This window comes from Pyricularia grisea (assembly GCF_004355905.1).
Source record: "Pyricularia grisea strain NI907 chromosome Unknown Pyricularia_grisea_NI907_Scaffold_2, whole genome shotgun sequence".
Classification (NCBI taxonomy): domain Eukaryota; kingdom Fungi; phylum Ascomycota; class Sordariomycetes; order Magnaporthales; family Pyriculariaceae; genus Pyricularia; species Pyricularia grisea.
The window spans coordinates 6712827-6731118 of NW_022156717.1; the positions used below are offsets into that span (position 1 = coordinate 6712827).

The following is an 18292-nucleotide window of genomic DNA, read 5'->3' on the forward strand; positions in this document are numbered from 1 at the left end:
TGTTTTTTTTTTCCTTCTCCAATGATACGGAATATGCTTTGAGTCCCTATATGTGACTTGATAAATATCACATGCCATTCTCCGTGAGGGTTCAATCAAAATCTATAGGAATTTGCATCTACTCTTAGTGTGATGGAGGGTGGATACCCACTGGAGATGTGGGCGTGCGAGGGAAGGGTCCAAGACATGACGGTTATTAGGAAGTACGTAAATGTAAATCCATTACAAGTATACACCTGCTTTAGAGTAGAAGCGAATGGTCGGCAAGTCTGCTTAGAAGTACTACTACGTAAAGCATTTCGATCAGATCATTTCCAACTTTACGTACGAAGTATTAAGTGTTCGGTGGCCAGCCTGGGTAAAGAAGCGAGTCAGGGACCTCGCAGAGAGAGGGCATTCTGATAACATGGAACCTTCCCCTGGCGATTCGTGGAGTATTTTGAACAGGGCTGATAGCGTGTTCCTATCAAGGACTGGTATTGACTTTCCTCCCCTTCCTATTCCTTTGTTGAGTTTTCTCAAGACGGGTGAGGCTCAACCTCTCAACTCTACATAGTGTGTACCGTAGATCGGACAAGGGAATTGGTTATTGCAAGGTAACCCAATCCGGGCTTCCGATCTGCCGACTTGGCTACTGCGTTATTACTGAATACGGGCATAGTAGATGCTTTGATGTGTTTGCCTAGCCGCTACGGGCTTAGATTCAGCCTAAGTGTTCTTTTTTTGCGGCGGCTGCAACTTCACAGGGTTTAAGCTGAACGTGCTGCAGTGCATTCCAGAAGCATAGATACCTACCTATCTAGCAACTGTAGCGCAATTGGCATTCGTTTGTTCTACAAATAAGGTAGCTTTCTTCAACCAAATGAAACCTAAGTTGGCGCCTGACTTGGGTCGAGCTTACGTGGACAATACTGGGGGGATTTCACCGACCATTCTGGAAGCACAAAGCATTTCCCTGTCTCATGGAAGATCCGTAATCAATGGTACATTGGATGCGTGCGTCCACAGATAGGCTAAGCCAACTGGGAAACCGAAGGGATTTTGATCGATCACGGGCGACTTTGATTTTGCAATAAATCATCAGGTCGAAGAGCTCCCTTGTTACAAGGCTGTCGCATGTGCCGGCCGGGCAGCCAGTAAAAACACCGGTAGCTGTTGGCCCTGGTCTCCAATAGGAATGTAATTCTTTGTCCTCTCCTCCCGGGTAGTTCACCGCCGCTTGGCGCAGTGGACCAATGCCTATTCAGCTGGCAAATCGCGCGCAGAACAAGTAAGATGACGCTGTGAACAGAACAAATTTTTTAGGCTAGAGTGAGTGGCCAAAACAGAACTTCTTTTCCGTCTTGCCAAGTACCCCACCACCTGCACGAGGAATGGAGGTGAAGATGTCGTCAAGAAACAGATAGCCGGTTGCCGGTCAGACACAATATATGCTGACAAAATATCATTAGGTAAAGTACCAGTGGCTGCTGCAAGATAAACTAATAAAGTGAGCAATTTTTTGATAAAATCTTCAAAGGGAGCATAGCTGTATCAATGTTCTTACGTAGCAGTAACTCAATGTTGAGGTACATTATGCATTATGTCACTGGCTATACGAGCTGGAGATTATTTTTGTCACTCAGTGGCTAGGATGAGCCGGTGGGTTTCGCATGCGCCTTTTTGCGCACCCCTGTTTTGGTTGCGCTCTCGTTTTGGTTTTTTTTTCTTCTCCCTTCGTTTTGCCTCTTACGTCCAGGTCGGTCTACCATACAGTAGAATACTAACCCCAGGCCCACCACAGGCACAACCTCGTTTCTTAAGCTGGATTTCTCAAATTTCTCTCAGCCCAGGTCAAACCTTTTCGCTGCTAAACTCAACAAATAGTTCATCAATCGCACACTTGGCAAAACACCTTCTGCCCAGTGTCTTCATTGAGTCTTTATTGATACTCATCATCTGCCCCCCGTCAACAGAACGTGTGTTTTGCCGCACTTTTACGCCTCAAAACCTAAAAAAAGTTAAAATCCCCGAGGGAGAAACAAAAAGTATACCAAAGTTGACGTACCGCCGTCACAAAAGACCGAAAGTGCGCGCTTATTTGTGTGGCACTATACAGACTGCCTTTGCGCGGAGCACCTGGCATCTTGAATAAGACTGAATTTACAAGTCGTCAAGTTGGCGGGAATCACTGCATCTCGGCTTCCTGTGTGCTCACCACTCCTATGCCCTAAGTTCTGGGCCTATAGCGGAGTGAACACCAAGCCACCCTAACTGGGAGCACGCGCTCGCAGCTTTCACACCCGAGAGGGTTCCCTTACCAACACCGGCTCCTGTGGCTTTCAGCCCGTAACAAAGCCAGCAAGCATTAGCTATCGAGCTCCTTCAAGAGCTCTCCCATCACGCTGGCTTCATACTTCCAAGTCATCCGCTGCGGACGGCACACGGCCGCCCGTTGCCGTCCACTCATGCTCGACCCTTGAAAGAATATATCCACCTTGCGAACGGTCACAAGTCTCTGTATTAGATAGAACAGCAGGAAATCGCCAAGTCTTCCCCCGGAACGATCACGGAACAATCTTGCAAGCCACTGACCGTGTGCCGCATTGCATATTCGGCGGCGTACTAAAAATCCAAGCGAAAGCCCAGACCAGGCCATCCAGACCGTCTCGGCAGTTGCTTTTGTAGAAATGTCTGACCACGACGAGCACGCCGGGAGCTCGGGCTACTCTACTCCGGTTCCTGAGCTCGATGACCACCGTCATCAGACGGCCAGTGTCCAGCGCGCCGACCGCCCACGTCGCGGAACCTTCGATTCCCTCTACGGAGGTCGTCAACTGGAGGCAGAGAATAGCCAGGGTGGTACGGCATCCTCGGTTCGAGTTCGCGATTTCGAGGAGGCAATCATAGACGATGAGGCAGCCGATATTTCTCCGACCCCCTTCCGCGTACGACGCCCGACCGTAGAATCAGAGCGCTCCGTCTCACCACCGAACTCGGTGAAAGCCTTTGCTCAGGCACGTAAGCGCGAGCGTGGAATGTCGAATTCGGAACCCCGGGTTCGCAATGACGAGCATGAACTTGTCCGGACGACGTCCGTCGCCAGCCGCCATAGCTACCGCAGCCGTCAGCCTACCGTCAGGACCGCACCCGGCGACGATGTGTCCAGCCTGAGCACCAACAAGTCTGCGGAGGAGGATGTTTGCTTTCCAGTGCAAGATGACCACATGGGTGACCGTCTACACATCGACTTTGACTTCCTCGAGAGCTTTATCCAATCCGACTATGAGCTTCAGCAAACCGAGAAGCTGGAGCGGCGTCCCACCCACAAAGTTTTTCCGGACATGCGCCCATCCACGGCCACGCACTCCTCGCCCGTGGTGACTTCTGATGGAGATTTCTTGGAGATGCCCATGGGCAAGACTTCATCCGTGAACGAAAAAGACGACGCGGAATCTACAACCGAAGCCACCAAGCCGACCCCTTTGCCTCGAGAAGTGAACCGGTTCAACTTTTTCTCCTCTGCATGGGAATCGACCATACACGCTCAGTACTTTGGCGACTTGATTCTTCCTGGCGAGGATATCCGTGGCTTGTTCTCCTTCCCGAGGGGCGAGACAGACGGCGTCTGGTGGCTCGATGTCAGCAACCCTACGGCTGAGGAGGTGCGCGGCATCTGCAAAGCCTTTGGTATCCATCCTCTTACTATTGAGGATATCACAACCCAGGAGACTCGTGAGAAGATCGAGTTGTTCCCGTCGTACTACTTTGCTTGTTTCCGCACCTTCGAGAAGGTGCAGGACGAGAATGGGGACATAGAATTCGAGCCCTTCTACGTCTATGTGGTTGTCTTCCGCGAGGGGACACTCAGCTTCAGCTCCAAGTCAAACCTGCACGCCAGCCACGTTGGCAAGAGAATCGCCGCGCTGAAGGATTACGTTGCTCTGAGCAGCGACTGGATATGCTATGCTTTGATGTGAGTAATGTTCATTTTATTATCTTGTTCTGCAGAAAGCACCTTGGATCCGCCGGAATACTGACTTGGCCCAAAATCAAAACAGCGATGACATTGTCGATTCTTTTGGCCCTGTCATCTCCAAGCTCGAGCTGGAGACTGAAGCAGTCGAAGACGAGGTATTCATTGCGCGTAGCGATGACATGCATACCTTTTTACGCAAGATCGGCGTGATCCGCAAGAACGTCATGGCTCTCATGCGCCTCTTGGGCGGAAAGGCGGATGTCCTGAAGGGTTTCACCAAGCGATGCAACGAAAACTACAAGGTGACGCCTCGGATGGACATTGGCCTGTATCTTGGTGATATTCAGGATCACGTGGTGACGATGATGACGAACCTGGGACACTTTGAGAAGATGCTCTCTCGTTCTCATGGAAACTACCTGACACAGCTCAGCATCGACAACATCACCCAGGGTACCAACACCAACAGGATGTTGACCAAGATTACTTTCCTCGCGTCCATCATTGTGCCACTGAACGTCGTCACTGGTCTGTTTGGTATGAACGTTCACGTTCCATACCAGGAAGTCGAAACCCTCGATGCCTTCTTCACGATTCTCGGCTGTCTTGGTGCGTTTGTGGTTGTCTGCCTTTGCATTGCGCGGAAGCTCAAGTATATTTAGTTGATGGACTCTTTTTTTTTCTTTTTTTTTTTTTTTTTTTTTTTTTTTTTTTTTCTCTTCTGGGTTGTATCTCATGGGGTGGCTAGCGATTATCTGAGCGAGCAACACGTTGGTTGAAATGGCTTCAGTTGGGAGCGTTCTGTCCTTACATTAAGGTATATAAACTTCTTGTAGTAATTTCCCTTTTTATACTGCATTATATGGTTATCCTTGATATGTGTCAAAAGTCACTTGTTGGGTCTCACCCGACACAGATACGGATTTGCGTTCAGACAAATTAGCTAGAGTTCAGATACTATTGATTGTGGGTAGAGCACAAACTACATCAGAATATTTTTTTTTCTCATTGCGCCATTTTAATTTGTTTACTTGGCACATAAAAACGTCAAAGAGGCTCTTGTTCCCATAAATGAATGCATTGGACGAACCAACCGTCGAACGAGCGTCCCAAAAGCAAAATAATTAAAGTGGGCCCGTCCGAATTCGCCCAACATTTTTGGTTCGCCGTACGCCGCAGCTACTCCAACGTCTGGTCCGAGATAGCAGCAGCAATCAAGCAAGCAAGCAGCAGCAACAGCAGTTGAAGCTCGGGTCAATCGCGCCGTTTTGTGCAATTGACTTTTTTTCGACAGTCAAAAGTCCCGCTGCCTCAATTGCAGGATGGCTTCATTAGCTTCACTCGGCCGCCTGTCCGGCAGGGCGGGACAAGTCGGCGGACGGAGGATCGCGCAAGTCGCACGAAGAGGTATGTCTGGTGGCGTTTGTTCTTTTTTTTTTTTTTTTCCCCTTGCTGTACCCTCATTCCCGTAGTCGAGTCGTCAATTGTTAGTTTGGCATGCTATGGACTCTCTTTTAATTTGGCCCGTAACAGCTGGCTGACCAAACACCGTTTTGCACAACTGCAAACTAGACTTTAGGACCTCGACAGCCGCCCTGGCAGCCCAGAACTTCACCATGCCAGCACTATCGCCGACCATGACCGAGGGAAACATCGCGACGTGGCGCGTCAAGGAGGGCGACAAGTTCCAGGCCGGCGATGTCCTGCTCGAGATCGAAACCGACAAGGCCACCATGGACGTCGAGGCACAAGAGGAGGGCGTCGTCATGAAGATCCTGCAGGGCGACGGAGCAAAGGCCGTCAAGGTTGGCGCCCGCATCGCCGTCCTTGCAGAGGAGGGCGACGATATTTCGACTCTTGAGATCCCCGCTGAGGACGGGGCTGGTGCCCAGGAGAGCGCAAAGGAGGAAAAGCCCCAAGGCTCTTCGACCTATGGCGGCGGATCGGCTCCTCCGCCCAACGACTCGGTGCCAGAGCAGCCTACCAAGTCGGCGGCCAAGGCTACCGGCGGCGGCAAGGCACCCAAGCAGACGTACCCCCTGCTTCCGTCGGTCGCCCATCTCGTCAAGGAGAAGGGCCTGGACGAGGCGGCACTGGCCGAGATGACGCCGACTGGCCCCAACGGTCGCCTGCTCAAGGGTGACGTCCTGGCCTACCTTGGCACTATCAACCAAAAGACCCCCGTGGCCATCTCCGAGATGTTCGAGAAGCTTTCACATCTGGACCTCAGCAACATAAAGATAGTAAAACCGACCCCGCCGCCCGCCAAGGAGGAAATAAAGGCCGCCGCCGCCGAGACCCCTGCTCCCAGTGTACCGCAGGTCCAAGTCAGCCTCCCCGTGTCGCTGGAGGCTGCGTTCCGCGCCCACCGCAAGGTCTACAAGAACCTGGCCGTCAACCTGCCTCTGGCCACCTTCATTGAACGTGCCGCCGACATCGCCAACGAAGGCCTCCCGGCATCGGCTCGCAAGCCCTCGACCGACGACCTCTTCAATGACGTTCTCGGTCTTCCTCAGACCGGCCATAGTGCCACCCGCGGCCGCTACTTCCCCATGATCTCGTCCCCAGCCGCTACTGTCGCAAAGCCCGCCTTCTCGAGCCGCCACCAGCAGTCCGATATAATCGACATCCTGTCTGGGACGGCCACCAAGACTAAGAAGCCGGTTGCCCAGCCTTTGACCGAGTTTGATGTTACCGATGCCGATGTTCCCTTGTTCAGCCTCAACGTGCCGAAAACGGAGGAGAAGCGCGCCAGGATCTTCCTCGAGAGAATCAAGGTCGTGTTGGAGAATGAGCCGGCAAGGCTATTGTTGTAAAAGGGACGACAGCCCATTATTTTTTTGATTGAAAATTTTCACCACCAAATCTTGTATCATACTGGAAGTAATAGAGCTAGATTTCCTGAAAGCGGTTCGGGCGCGTTTAGAACTGGTTGATTGCGCCAGCCAAGAAAACACCCATTTCTTTGTAAAAGTCTATTAACGTAGCACATTTTCAAGATAAAAACATGAAGTCATCATTTTTCTTTCTTTTCTTTCAACAGGGACCTCGTGATCATGTGGTCTGGAATTTGCAAGACATAACTGAAAAGCAGCCACTCGGCTGCGTAAACCCCTTTAAAAAAAAAAAAAAAAACAGTGACCTTGGTCGACCCAGTCATTATATGTGTCCAAACGAGAAAAGAAGAAAAAAAAAAAAAAAAACCTGCCCCAAGTGCCAGAGTGCAAAAGAAACACTTTGTTCAATCCAACCCAGCTCGTAACATCATTTCAAGAAATTAGGACCATGAAAAGCGTGACACAACGTTACAAATTACAACTCGGTCTCTCCTTCAGTGAACGACTCCGTCTCGGCCCTATGCACGACGGTCCCCTCGTCGCTGCCCTCGTCCTCCTCCTTGATATCCGTATCCATCATGACAGTCTTGTCCTCCGGAACAACGGTCCTGTCCTCGAGACCGATAGATGTGCTCCTGCTCATGCTTCGCCTGCCGTAACCCTCCATCTGTTGCTGTTGCTGGTCGAGGTTGTTCACTATCTTGCCCAGGGCAACGTGGATTTTGTAGAGGGCATTGCGGCCTGTTGTGTCAGAGACCAACTGGCTCTCGACAGCCTCGGACATTTGCGCATATGTTTCCCTGATCTTCTCCTCGGTGGATGTCGGGGATACGTAGAGCTTTCCGAGCAGGGCGGCTACGATCTTCTTTTCTTCCTCTTTGTGGGCGTTAGTTTCCAGGTCCCATCGTCTTGCGTAATACACAAAAATACTGGTATGAAGATCAAAAACTTACTGCTGATACTGCTCGCGAGCTTGGCAAGGATATCACAAGCAAAATCAAGGTGAATGTCGCCACTAACAGCCTTCTTCTCCGCATCACCCGGGATGCCTGCCGAGTAGCATTTGCGAGGATCGGTCCAGTCCACCAGGCAGGCGCCAATTATGCTCATGCTGACCATCTCGTCGCCAATATCCGCCTCGTCGTCGTCGTAGCCCTCCCGCACGTTGAAGAGCGTGTGGAGGGCATCGAGCGCAACCGTCCGCATCAGATCCTGGTTCTCGGCGCGCGAGTAGCAAAAGACCGGGAGGAAGTAGTTGAGGGCCTGCCTGACACTCTGGTTGCCGGAACTCGACGGCTCGAAATAGGCTACCACCAGCGTCTTTAGCAGTTCTGCCGAGGCCTCGGGGTCAGTAACCACCCTGCCCAGAAGCAGCTTGGACACGGCAATTGTTGCGGCTGCTTGCACCTCGGGTGATTTGCCAGCCCCTCGCAACGCCTTGACGTAGACTTTCTGGAGAGCTGGGTTGGCTGAGAGGAGCTGAGCACCATGCACGTTCAGGATATCGGTAAGGATGTGGAGCGAGGTGATTTGAAGCTCTGCGTGCCCCTTGCTGAAGAAAGTCATAAATAGGGTAAGGTTCTCTTCGGCGAGGGATCGATCGAGCAGGGAGCAGAGACCCAGACAAACCAGTCCTCGCTCTCGAACAGGAACTTCGTGGCTGCGCACTGCTGGCACGACGAGGTTGTTGAGCATCGAGACCAGTGAGTCGTTGGATTGCAAGCTTCCCGAGACATTGGCAAGCATGCATTGCACAATGTGCAGACATTTCAGATTTATCATGAGCTCCTTGATCAGCTTTTCTTGCTTCTCTTCCTCGGACAAGTTGGCGTCCTTGTCAGGTTTGCCACCCTTGGTAGGTGTGCCGTCACTGCTGACCTCGGAACGGGCCGAATGGAAGCTTTCATCCTCATCACCACCCATATCGTCGACAATGGTGTCGTGAACATCGGCCACGGCCTCGAGGACCACACTGCAGAATTCACGCTCCCCAGCAGCGTCCGGAGCGCAGATATCGCGCAGCACATCTACGGTGAGCTTGGTGACCTCATCTGGCAGTTCCGGGATGGAAAGGGTCTGGCGGAGGAGGGCAAACATCTTCCTACGACCGACCTCATCTGAGTAGTCAAGCGTCAGTGCGATTTGTAGTAATTGCTCGACGATGAACTCCTGCTCCACAGTGTCTTCTTCGTCCTCATCTTCGCCGACCTCTTGCTCCTCCACTCTCTTGATGGCATCGATCAGAACCTTGATATATCGCTCCAGATAGAAAGCCAGCTTGGTGACCTCGGGTAGCTTCTCCTCCACCAAAGACTCGTACCTGCCATTGCCCTCCGTTCGACAGAATTGGTTGAAACTGCGAGCCATAAAGACAGACTCGGCCGAAAGAGTCTCCCAAAAGTTGTCGTCGAAGCATGCCGCATCTCTGTAATCCGGCCTACCCTCCCAGAAGCCCTTCATGGCCTCGAGGGCAACGCCGTTCTCAACGCCCGAGTTAACGACGTCGATACGTTCAAGCAGCTCTAGCAGCCCATCAAAGTTCGGGGCGGCGGGTTGAACCGGCTGGCCCTCTTCGGTTTCTTCAGGGGGTCCAACGCAGTCCTCGATCCAACGCTCACGGAACAGCCGACCGGCCGCCTTGCGCACGTTCTCATCCCTGTCCCGAAGACCCCACCGAAGAAGCTTCTCGCGCATCGAAAGTGACAAATGCCGGAAGTCTCCCAGGGCAGGAAGTAGTCGTGAATACACGGCGCGTCGTGTGAGCGCATCTGAATCTCGCGCCCTTTCGAGCAGGAAAGGCAACGTGTTGGGTAAGATGGGCAGGTTGACCAATAACGAGCGTCGTACGTCGGCGCTCGGGTCGTTTTGAAGGACCTCCAGCAGTTTGGGCAGTAGCTCAGTGCTAGCATCATCATCGCTGTCGTCCGAATTTGGTTCCGCTTCCATCTGGTTGCCCGCAAGGCGCCCTAGTCCAAGGACAGCCTGGGCGCGAACCATAGCCTCCTTGTCTCGGATTCTCTTAAGCAGCCCATACCGCAGCTTCTGGAAGAGGTCGTCGTCTATGGCATCCAAGGAGTTGATGATTTGGGAGACGAGCTGGGTGGACCTGTATCGGACGTACTTGTCCTTGGCCGATAGTAGCGGCAGAATAGTATCCATCAGATGACCCATGAGCCTCGTTGTTGGTGTCTCAGGCATGGTGCTTGCATCCTCATCCACCTCGCCTAGCAGTTCGTTGTCCTTGGTGATGGCGTGCGGTAGGAAGAAGGCGATGAATTTGACCACCTTCTCACCCGCGCTCTCCGTCTTCTTGACCGGCATGATTCGCAGTACACATCTCGCAACCTCTGCATTGAAGTCATCCTCGCCAAAATCAGATGCCGCCGAGGCTTTGCTGCTTGTTGGCTCATAGCAGCATGCCTCCTGGATCTTGCGGAGTGTTACTGCAAGCTTTCGATGCGCCGCGGTCGTGCGCTGGGCATCGCGGAATACTGCGGCAATTTGGTGACGGAGAGCGTTATCTGGTGTTTCTTCAGGAACGTCGATACTAGTAGTCGATACCCTTGATGCATGCGACGCTCTCTGGTTAAGGGTTACCGTCGATGACTTGTGCGAGACCCCGCTGGTCCGCGTCGATCGCGTAGATGCACGCGCCGGCATGAGGTAGCTTCGGATTGTGTCCGATATCTAGGTATGTCTCTGGCTCGGAGAGACTGAAAGAGGCGAAAAAAAGCGTTTAGAGTTGTATGGTTACCAAGGTCCCCGTGATGATTGAAGTAATCCTTGGAAGATCTAACCGGCACTTTCGCATAAAATCGCACGTCGAGAGCGGTTTGATTATAATTTGTAGTCTCGCAAGAGTAAACGAGGTATAACAGTTGTGACTAGATTAAAGTATCATGCCACTGATCATCGACTCGATTCCAGATATCGAATTGAACTTGATATTCAACTGAGTTACGCGGTTGCAAATTGGGAGGCGGATTGAATGATTGTGAATGGTGATGTTTGTCAACAAAGTCCTCGATTAGGACTAGCGCATATGTAATGCCCCTCACCAACGGTCACCAACTTCTGTACCTGCGGATAGCGACAGCAAGGGTCCCCCCACTTTGCACGTGTTGATTGCACTGCAGGCAAGCTTTATCGACAAGCTGGACCCACTCGCTGGGGAACTTTTTTTTTTTCTTTGGCAGCGGCTTCATCAGGTGCCGGCGGATTAACGTACGTCAAGGTAGTGCAAGAGTTTGTGATAGAACTCTCTCCACGCCAAGTTACAACTGACTCCACTGGAAAACTTTTGACCATGGCCAAGTCTGGGAGCCAAAAAAGGCGCAGAGAGGCCGAGGCGATTCAAGAGCAGGCAATTGCTTCCGCTGCTGAAGTCCCAGGAACCAATGCCGCACCACCTACCAAGAAGGCCCGAGTTGAAGAACGCCGCTCACTCTTCGTGCGATCTCTGCCCCCCAGTGCCACCAGCGAGACTTTGACTGAGCTCTTTTCGCAACACTTTCCCGTCAAGCACGCCACCGTTGTTCTTGATCAAAAGACAAAGACCCCTCGCGGATATGGTTTCGTCACATTCACCGACGCCGAGGATGCGCTTCAGGCCAAGGAGAAGCTCGACAACCATCTGATAGATGGCCGCCGTCTGAGGCTGGAAATCGCAGAGCCAAGACACCGTGCCGCGACAAAGGCCGGCGTTACTGTTGACACGCCCCTCGCTGCCGAGAAGCGCAAGAGGGAGGAAGAGGAAGCCGAGGATCGCAAGCCGCCCAAGTTGATCATAAGGAATTTGCCATGGAGCATTAAGACCAAGGAGCAACTCTCAGCTCTGTTTCAAAGTTATGGAAAGGTCCGGTTTTCCGACTTGCCCAATTCCAAAGGCAAGCTGTCGGGTTTTGGTTTTGTGACCCTGCGGGGGAAGAAGAATGCGGAAAAGGCTATCGAAGGCCTAAATGGCAAGGAAGTTGATGGAAGGACTATCGCCGTTGACTGGGCTGTCGACAAGGCTACTTGGGAGAAGCAGCAGAACAATGAAGATGACTCTGATACGCCCAAGAAGACAAAGACCAAGGAGGCAGACGCCAAGGCCAACGGCAAGGTCGATCAAGCCAGTACAAAAACAAAACCGAAAGGGGGCGATGAATTTGACGAGGATGAAGATCTCAAGAACTTCTTCGCCAATCAAGGTGACAATCTAGAAGATGAGGACGAGAGCGACGAGGATGATGACGAAGACAAAAGGAGCGAAGATGAGGATGACGAAGATGAAGAGGAGGGCGGGGCAAATGTGAACGACGAGGACGAAGATGTGGAATCTGCCAAGCAAAGACCTCAGACGACAGACAACTCTAACACGCTGTTCATACGGAACCTACCATTCACTACAACCGATGAGCAGCTCAAGGAACACTTCACACACTTCGGTGCTGTCAGGTACGCCAGAGTAGTCATGGATCATGCCACCCAAAAATCGGCTGGCAAGGGTTTCGTTTGTTTCTTCAACGCCGAGGACGCGGAGTCATGCCTTCGGGCTGCGCCTAAACACAGGACTGCTCCAACGCTGTCCAAGCACTCTGTTCTCCAAGACGAGACAGTAGATGTGGATGGCAAGTACACTCTGGAAGGCCGTGTTCTACAGGTGTCCAAGGCATTGAGCAAGGGAGAGGCACAACAGCTCACGTCTGAGGCTGCGGCCGCCCGTGACTCGGAGGAGAAGGACAAGAGACGATTGTTTCTGTTGAACGAGGGCCAGATACGCCCAGACTCACCCATTTACAACCAGCTCCCTCAATCCGAGATCCAGATGAGAGAGGCCAGCGCGAAGCAGCGAAAGAAGATGATCGAGAGCAACCCCAGTCTACACCTGAGCTTGACTCGGTTGGCCATCCGCAACATCCCACGCAGCATGACATCCAAGGACCTCAAAGCCCTGGCGCGTCAGGCCGTCGTGGGATTCGCCACCGACGTCAAGGCGGGCAAGCGCCAACCGCTCTCCAAGGAGGAGTCGAGGCGCGCTGCCAAAACGGGCAAGGAAGCCGAGCACAAGCGTAAGCTGAAGCGTAGCGGTGTCGTATCACAGGCCAAGGTCGTTTTCGAGAGCAAGGACGGTTCCAAGGTGGCCGAGCCTAGAAAAGGCGCTGCCGCCGACGCCGGTGCCAAGAGCAGAGGCTACGGCTTCATCGAGTACTCGTCGCATAGGTGGGCACTGATGGGCGCGCGTTGGCTGAATGGTCACGCCGTCGAGGGCGGCACCGGCAAGAAGGCCACGCGTCTCATCGTCGAGTTTGCCATTGAGAACGCAAACGTCGTCGCCAGGCGGAGCGCCGCTCAGGACAGGGCAAGAGGTCTGGCTGGGACAGATGCGGCCAAGCCTCAGCTGAAACCAGGCGACGACACCAGATTCAAGGGTGAGGTCGCAAAGAGTCGGTCCGACGGGGCCCAGGAGGAGATGCTGGAGGGAGAAGGTGAGAAGCCTTCAAAGTCGGCGGGTAAAAAATTGGCAATGAGGCAGCAGATCATTGGTCGCAAGAGGATGATGCGCAAGAAGAAGGCAGAGGTACGGAAAGGAAAACGATAGTCATCCGGGTTATCCAGGTAGTTTGCCTAGTATTTCGGTTCGGCTAGTCTGGTATGAATACCTTGTTGTGTCGTATGAAACCCTCGCTTTATGCTCATCTTTTACTGGTTTATCTTTTTGGGATCTTTTCTAGATCAGTGAAGCACCTACCAAACATGAAATCTAGCTATGAATCCTAATTTACATAAGAGATCTTTTCAACACAAGAATCAGGAGAAGAAGAAAAAAAGCCATATAAAAAGCACGAGACTTAAAGCAAGCCCAACCGGTACAAAAGTCCGCCAAGACCGATATTAACAACCAAGTGCTGGCCAAAAGTCCACGCCATGCAGTAGAGGTACTTGGGCGAGAAGACGGTCCAGATGAACAGGTGGGTGCGCATCACCGTGCAGGCGACCATGATTGCGCCGACGCTGGCGGCGGTAAACATGGTCAGCACGGTGACGTGCCGGGAGAAGACCAGATCGGCGCCGGCCTTCGTCTTGCGCAGCAGCAGCGTGTTTGTCGCAAAGGTCCAGTACACGGCGCCGGCCCAGTTGCCGACAAACGTCAGGATGCCGACCGCGACGACGTTGAAGTCCGAAATTCCATTGTACGCGCTCGACAGGTCGACGGAAGAGATGGAGTTTGTGCCGCCAAAAGCGAAGAATGTGGCAAACTGGAGCAGTAGGGTCGTCGTTGACAGCTCCTCTGGTGTGAGAGGCTGGGAGCTGATGAATTTGAAAATGACGTCGAGGATGAGAAACAGGGGCACGTTGGTGGCGCGGGACTGCGTCATGGCGAAGAGGGTAAAGAGGTGGTGTAGTGTCGCGGAGCCTATATTGCAAGCAGAGTCAGCGAGCCATGTTCCTTGGGTCTGCAATCTGGGTCAGGGATGCATCAGACAAACCTGTGGCTTTCTTTGACCGGCCAAGCTTGGTGACCATGGAGAAAATCACCCAGGCAGCGCCAATGGACAGGCCGATAAATACAGCGCGGGCGCGGTTCAATAGTGATGCGCTTCCAGTAAAGTTGAGTAATATTTCTGCAAAACCAGGTACTATCTCGGGGGATTCTTCGTATGTGAATGCCAACTTGAAGGACAAGGCAGCCAGGACGATTGTGGTGGTGCCTGTGATGTTGACCGGTGTTGGCAGACCACTGAAGCCCCTGAGCAGCTCGCGGTAAATCCAGAAATAAGTAACAAGGATTAAGGACCAAAGGAGGCTTGGATTTGGTTTCATGAAGATCTTGACAATGTCTGGATCGCCTGCAAACTTTTGGCCTGTTTGGTTCCAGCTTCTTAGTAGTCTCATTGCCAACAGACCTACTATGATAGACACGATCTCGCCGGCTGAAAGCCTTGAACTGCCACTGTTTCGACCGTTGGTCAGCAAGGCGCTCCCTTTCTGAGGACCTGTACGTCAATGTTGCGGCTGCAGTGGAGGAAAATGCTTACAAGTACAGTCGCCTGAACCCGATATACGCAAGCCAAGCAGTGGTGAACCAGTACCAGAAATGGTGTTCTTCTTCCACATAACTGCTTGCAAACATCATAATGCTGTAGAGTCCTCTGATCAAAGACAATGGAATGTAGGACCGTGGTTCGTCTCCGAGAAGATATGGCACTCCAAGAGTAAGACCAATGGCTCCGATAGACATGCTCTGGCCGAGCTTGAGCTTCTGCATGTCGTAGTTGCTGGCCATACTACTCATGATGCTCTGCGCTTCGCGAAGCCACTACAAGAAAAAATAGCCCAAGTTAGAAGAAAATCCAACCCGGAAATACCTCCTCTCCAGCGGAGATCAACTTAAATGCAACTTACAGCCACCGTGCGAGGTACCCATTCAGCATCAAACTCGCGATCAGATGTCACCTCTTCACCTGAAGTTTCTATAATTTTCTTCCATTCGCAGGCTAAGACGCCCATGGATGACTTTCCGTGAAGACAAATTTCGTCTGGAAGACTGCTGGTGAATAGCTTGTCCCCATAGGTAGCTTCAACAATGCCTAAAATCTGCCGCGCATTCCGCAGCAGCAGTTGAGTCTTGTCCCGACCTATAGTTTTTATTTAGTAGCGAGAACGGAGAGTTTCTTCACGTCTGGCAAGACTTACGAGAAGGCCAAAATGGTAGGAACTCGGGAATCAGTGCACCCAAGTTATTTCTGGGTACAGGGAAGCCAAGGAGGGCTCCTAAGGTGGGAGCCAAGTCAGACTGTTCAACAACGCTGTAGTAGCTAAAGTTCTCCTTGTACGGAATTGGGGCATTGTAGCTGTTCTTCAACGCTTTGAATTTGGGGGACATGAAGACAAGAGCCGGAGAGGTCTCTCCAGGGGAAGAGGCTCCATGGTTACCAGCATCGTTCATGCCATGATCTCCACAGACAACTAGAACTGTGGACTGAAGAGCTGGCTGAGACTCGATGGCTGAATAGATCTCTTTGATGATGTGGTCCATCTCGCGCTGCTTTGGAAGCATATAAGGACTGCATATACCAGTATTAGCATACATTGAAAAAAAAAAAAAAAAAAAAAAAAAAAAAAAAAAGGAATTGCCCTGTGCCAAAGATCAAGCTCACCTTCTAGGACCGCCTTTGTGTCCGATATGATCCAGACCAAGATAATGTAGAACCAGTGTGCTCCAGTCTTCGTTATTCAGTTCTGGAGTGATGTGACGCGTCACATTGTTGTCCACTTCGGTGAAGTCCTAGATAAGTCAAGAGTCAAAAACCACACAACCATGGTTGCAACTAGCATGCCGGCATAGGAAAAAAAATACATACAGCCACAAAGAAGCTGGAAGTGCCATCTGCACGGTCAAAGGTGTCGGGAAAGAGCTTCAGCCATGTATCATCTCCATGCATGACAAGCTTGCCCGTGGCCTTTGCCTTCATCTGCGCAAGCCAGGTGTCTTGAGAAGCCAGTGATGAGCTTTCGTCACCCTCGTTGATGTTGAGAATTACATCGAGGAAGGATGGGATAGACCCGGTGGTGATGGCCTTGATCCTGGGCATGGTAACCGTGGGAGAGGTTGCATGGGCCGTAAATGGAATGGCATTGCCATTGCGGATAAGTCTAAAATTCTGATTAGCTTTATGTTCAGAAGGATCGATTACATCAAGGGATAATAATATGCGTGTATCTTTGCTATATGTTTGCATTTATATATGATTGATAGATTGGTGGTGGTCATGGAGGTAGGTGGTCCTTACGATTGTGTAAATTCAAATCCAGATTCTTCAGAAAACACAAAGTCGCTATAACAAAAATATCACCAGAGAATGTGAGCATGACCGTTTTGTTAATCCAATAAAAGCTGGCGCACCTGTGAGGAAGTCACCTTCTTAATGCGTCCACCACCATGAAAATCAACCTGTCAAACGGTGCATCCGGTGGAGGACCAAGTCCCAGTTCGACATCCTCATACTTGGACAACCCCGGCAGCGATGGCTTGTATGGAAAGAAACCGTTTGCAAAAGTTAGAATCGCGATAGGGATGACAATATTGGCAGCGGCCAGTAGCACCGATGCCAGTCTAAACCCTTCTCGATTCCGTTGCATACTGGATCGAGTTCAGCTGTGTCTGCATTGACCGGAAGTGTGTCGTCGACTCGGGCTAGCCCAGGCCAGGTGTACCAGGCCAGCTGGGTTCTGTCGGATCGCGACTTTAAAAAAGGAGGGGTGGGTGTGAAAACAATTATGAGGCCCTGGGCGCCATCAAGGAGATTTAAATTTATTACAGCTGGTAAGCTACCACTTCGGACAGTTCGTTCACCCTATAGTTGTCTCTTTACTCAAGGCATATGAGCCACAACCGTCCTTTGAGGCCAAGGTGTCTGTCTCATAGTGCTTCCTCACAGCGAGAATCGGGCCAAGTTGGAGCACTTTGCTGATGGATTGATGGCTTTCCATTTGATTGGGTTAAAACGCGACAGATGTTACCGCTTTTCATCGCTGAATGCCCCACATTTATTTCACAGCGATCCCTGTAATTGCGGGATCACCGGGCCAGGGGTTCATCCAAACATGAGAAATTCAAGAATTTCATTTCAGTGAGAAAGTGAGTGATCGAGAAGAAGAATTCATTCAGATCGGATTCTCGTACATTGATTGATTCCTTATATGACAGTAAAAGCCCAACTTAGGCTCAATTTTATGAATGGGTATTAACAACAACAAAAAGAGCAATCGTAACAACAAACTCAAGATCACCTCTTCTTCTTGGCAATCCTGTCTTTGTAGCTAGAAAACACTATGGCAGACTTGGATTTCTTGCCTCGCTTCTTCTCAACCCTCTTCTTCTTGGATGAGGCGGCCTTGGGGGCTGATCCCGAATCCACCTCCATAACTGGAAGTATCTACTGTTAGCATGCCCGCACAATACAAACAAAAATGGTCAGAATTCTAGCTTACCAGTAGCGGTTGCGTCTTCTGCAGCATCCTCTGCCTGAGCGTTCTCGTCGGATTCTGAAAGAAGGTGGTCAGTAAGCAGGCTTATTCATGCTGGATACAAACAATCCATCTGCGGTCCCCTAACAAAGCAAAAGTAGCGATGCCTTACCTGGAGCAGCATCCTCCATCTTAGCCTCCTTAGGTTGCGTTGCAATTTCCATCAATTTTGCTGAGAGCCGCTCATTGCGAGCAGCTTCGACAGGACCAAAGACATTGCGCTTCAGTCTCTGGTTATTGGCCTTCCTTGAGCTGGCCCGTAGTGATTTCGCCATGACTTCCGAATCGCGGTTAAAAGATAGTAAATTTCTCGAGGCAAATGTTCAAAGTTGTTTATGACTGATGGAAAATAAATCCAGTCCGACGCTTTTATCCGAATCGATGTGAGGACGAATGGGTGTAAATGCGCAAACAAGCCCCGCCACAGGCTCTTCATAGAAAATACGGCAGAAAAAAAAAAAAAAAAGTTCAATCAGTCTAAGCC

General features: G+C 51.3%; 7 protein-coding genes across 7 annotated transcripts; 4 read left to right on the forward strand and 3 right to left on the reverse strand.

The window, feature by feature from the left end:
• The first annotated feature begins 1742 nt into the window (after positions 1-1742).
• PgNI_04564 (uncharacterized protein) lies at positions 1743-4665 on the forward strand. The gene is made up of 2 exons (XM_031124609.1): positions 1743-3955; positions 4041-4665. The coding sequence occupies exons 1-2, from the start codon at positions 2670-2672 to the stop codon at positions 4618-4620; spliced, it is 1866 nt and encodes a 621-aa protein (XP_030983726.1). The 5' UTR covers positions 1743-2669; the 3' UTR covers positions 4621-4665.
• A 508-nt stretch (positions 4666-5173) lies between these two features.
• On the forward strand, positions 5174-6976 carry PgNI_04565 (uncharacterized protein). Its single transcript, XM_031124610.1, has 2 exons — positions 5174-5365; positions 5531-6976. The coding sequence occupies exons 1-2, from the start codon at positions 5281-5283 to the stop codon at positions 6772-6774; spliced, it is 1329 nt and encodes a 442-aa protein (XP_030983727.1). The 5' UTR covers positions 5174-5280; the 3' UTR covers positions 6775-6976.
• Positions 6977-7027: 51 nt separating this feature from the next.
• On the reverse strand, positions 7028-10455 carry PgNI_04566 (uncharacterized protein; the record flags this gene model as incomplete). Its single annotated transcript, XM_031124611.1, has 2 exons — positions 7028-7671; positions 7749-10455. The coding sequence occupies 2 exons, from the start codon at positions 10453-10455 to the stop codon at positions 7271-7273; spliced, it is 3108 nt and encodes a 1035-aa protein (XP_030983728.1). The 3' UTR covers positions 7028-7270.
• Positions 10456-11035: 580 nt separating this feature from the next.
• PgNI_04567 (uncharacterized protein) lies at positions 11036-17194 on the reverse strand. Its single transcript, XM_031124612.1, has 9 exons — positions 16700-17194; positions 16572-16616; positions 16143-16434; positions 15939-16066; positions 15475-15845; positions 15184-15416; positions 14817-15097; positions 14268-14731; positions 11036-14194 (listed from the first exon to the last, which is right to left on the reverse strand). The coding sequence occupies exons 1-9, from the start codon at positions 16918-16920 to the stop codon at positions 13629-13631; spliced, it is 2601 nt and encodes an 866-aa protein (XP_030983729.1). The 5' UTR covers positions 16921-17194; the 3' UTR covers positions 11036-13628.
• On the forward strand, positions 11102-13378 carry PgNI_04568 (uncharacterized protein; the record flags this gene model as incomplete). The annotated part of the gene is made up of 1 exon (XM_031124613.1): positions 11102-13378. The coding sequence occupies one exon, from the start codon at positions 11102-11104 to the stop codon at positions 13376-13378; it is 2277 nt and encodes a 758-aa protein (XP_030983734.1).
• PgNI_04569 (uncharacterized protein) lies at positions 13741-14545 on the forward strand (the record flags this gene model as incomplete). Its single annotated transcript, XM_031124614.1, has 2 exons — positions 13741-14166; positions 14210-14545. The coding sequence occupies 2 exons, from the start codon at positions 13741-13743 to the stop codon at positions 14543-14545; spliced, it is 762 nt and encodes a 253-aa protein (XP_030983735.1).
• Positions 17195-17440: 246 nt separating the features above from the next.
• PgNI_04570 (uncharacterized protein) lies at positions 17441-18229 on the reverse strand. The gene is made up of 3 exons (XM_031124615.1): positions 17921-18229; positions 17773-17826; positions 17441-17707 (listed from the first exon to the last, which is right to left on the reverse strand). The coding sequence occupies exons 1-3, from the start codon at positions 18081-18083 to the stop codon at positions 17568-17570; spliced, it is 357 nt and encodes a 118-aa protein (XP_030984978.1). The 5' UTR covers positions 18084-18229; the 3' UTR covers positions 17441-17567.
• Positions 18230-18292: the final 63 nt, after the last annotated feature.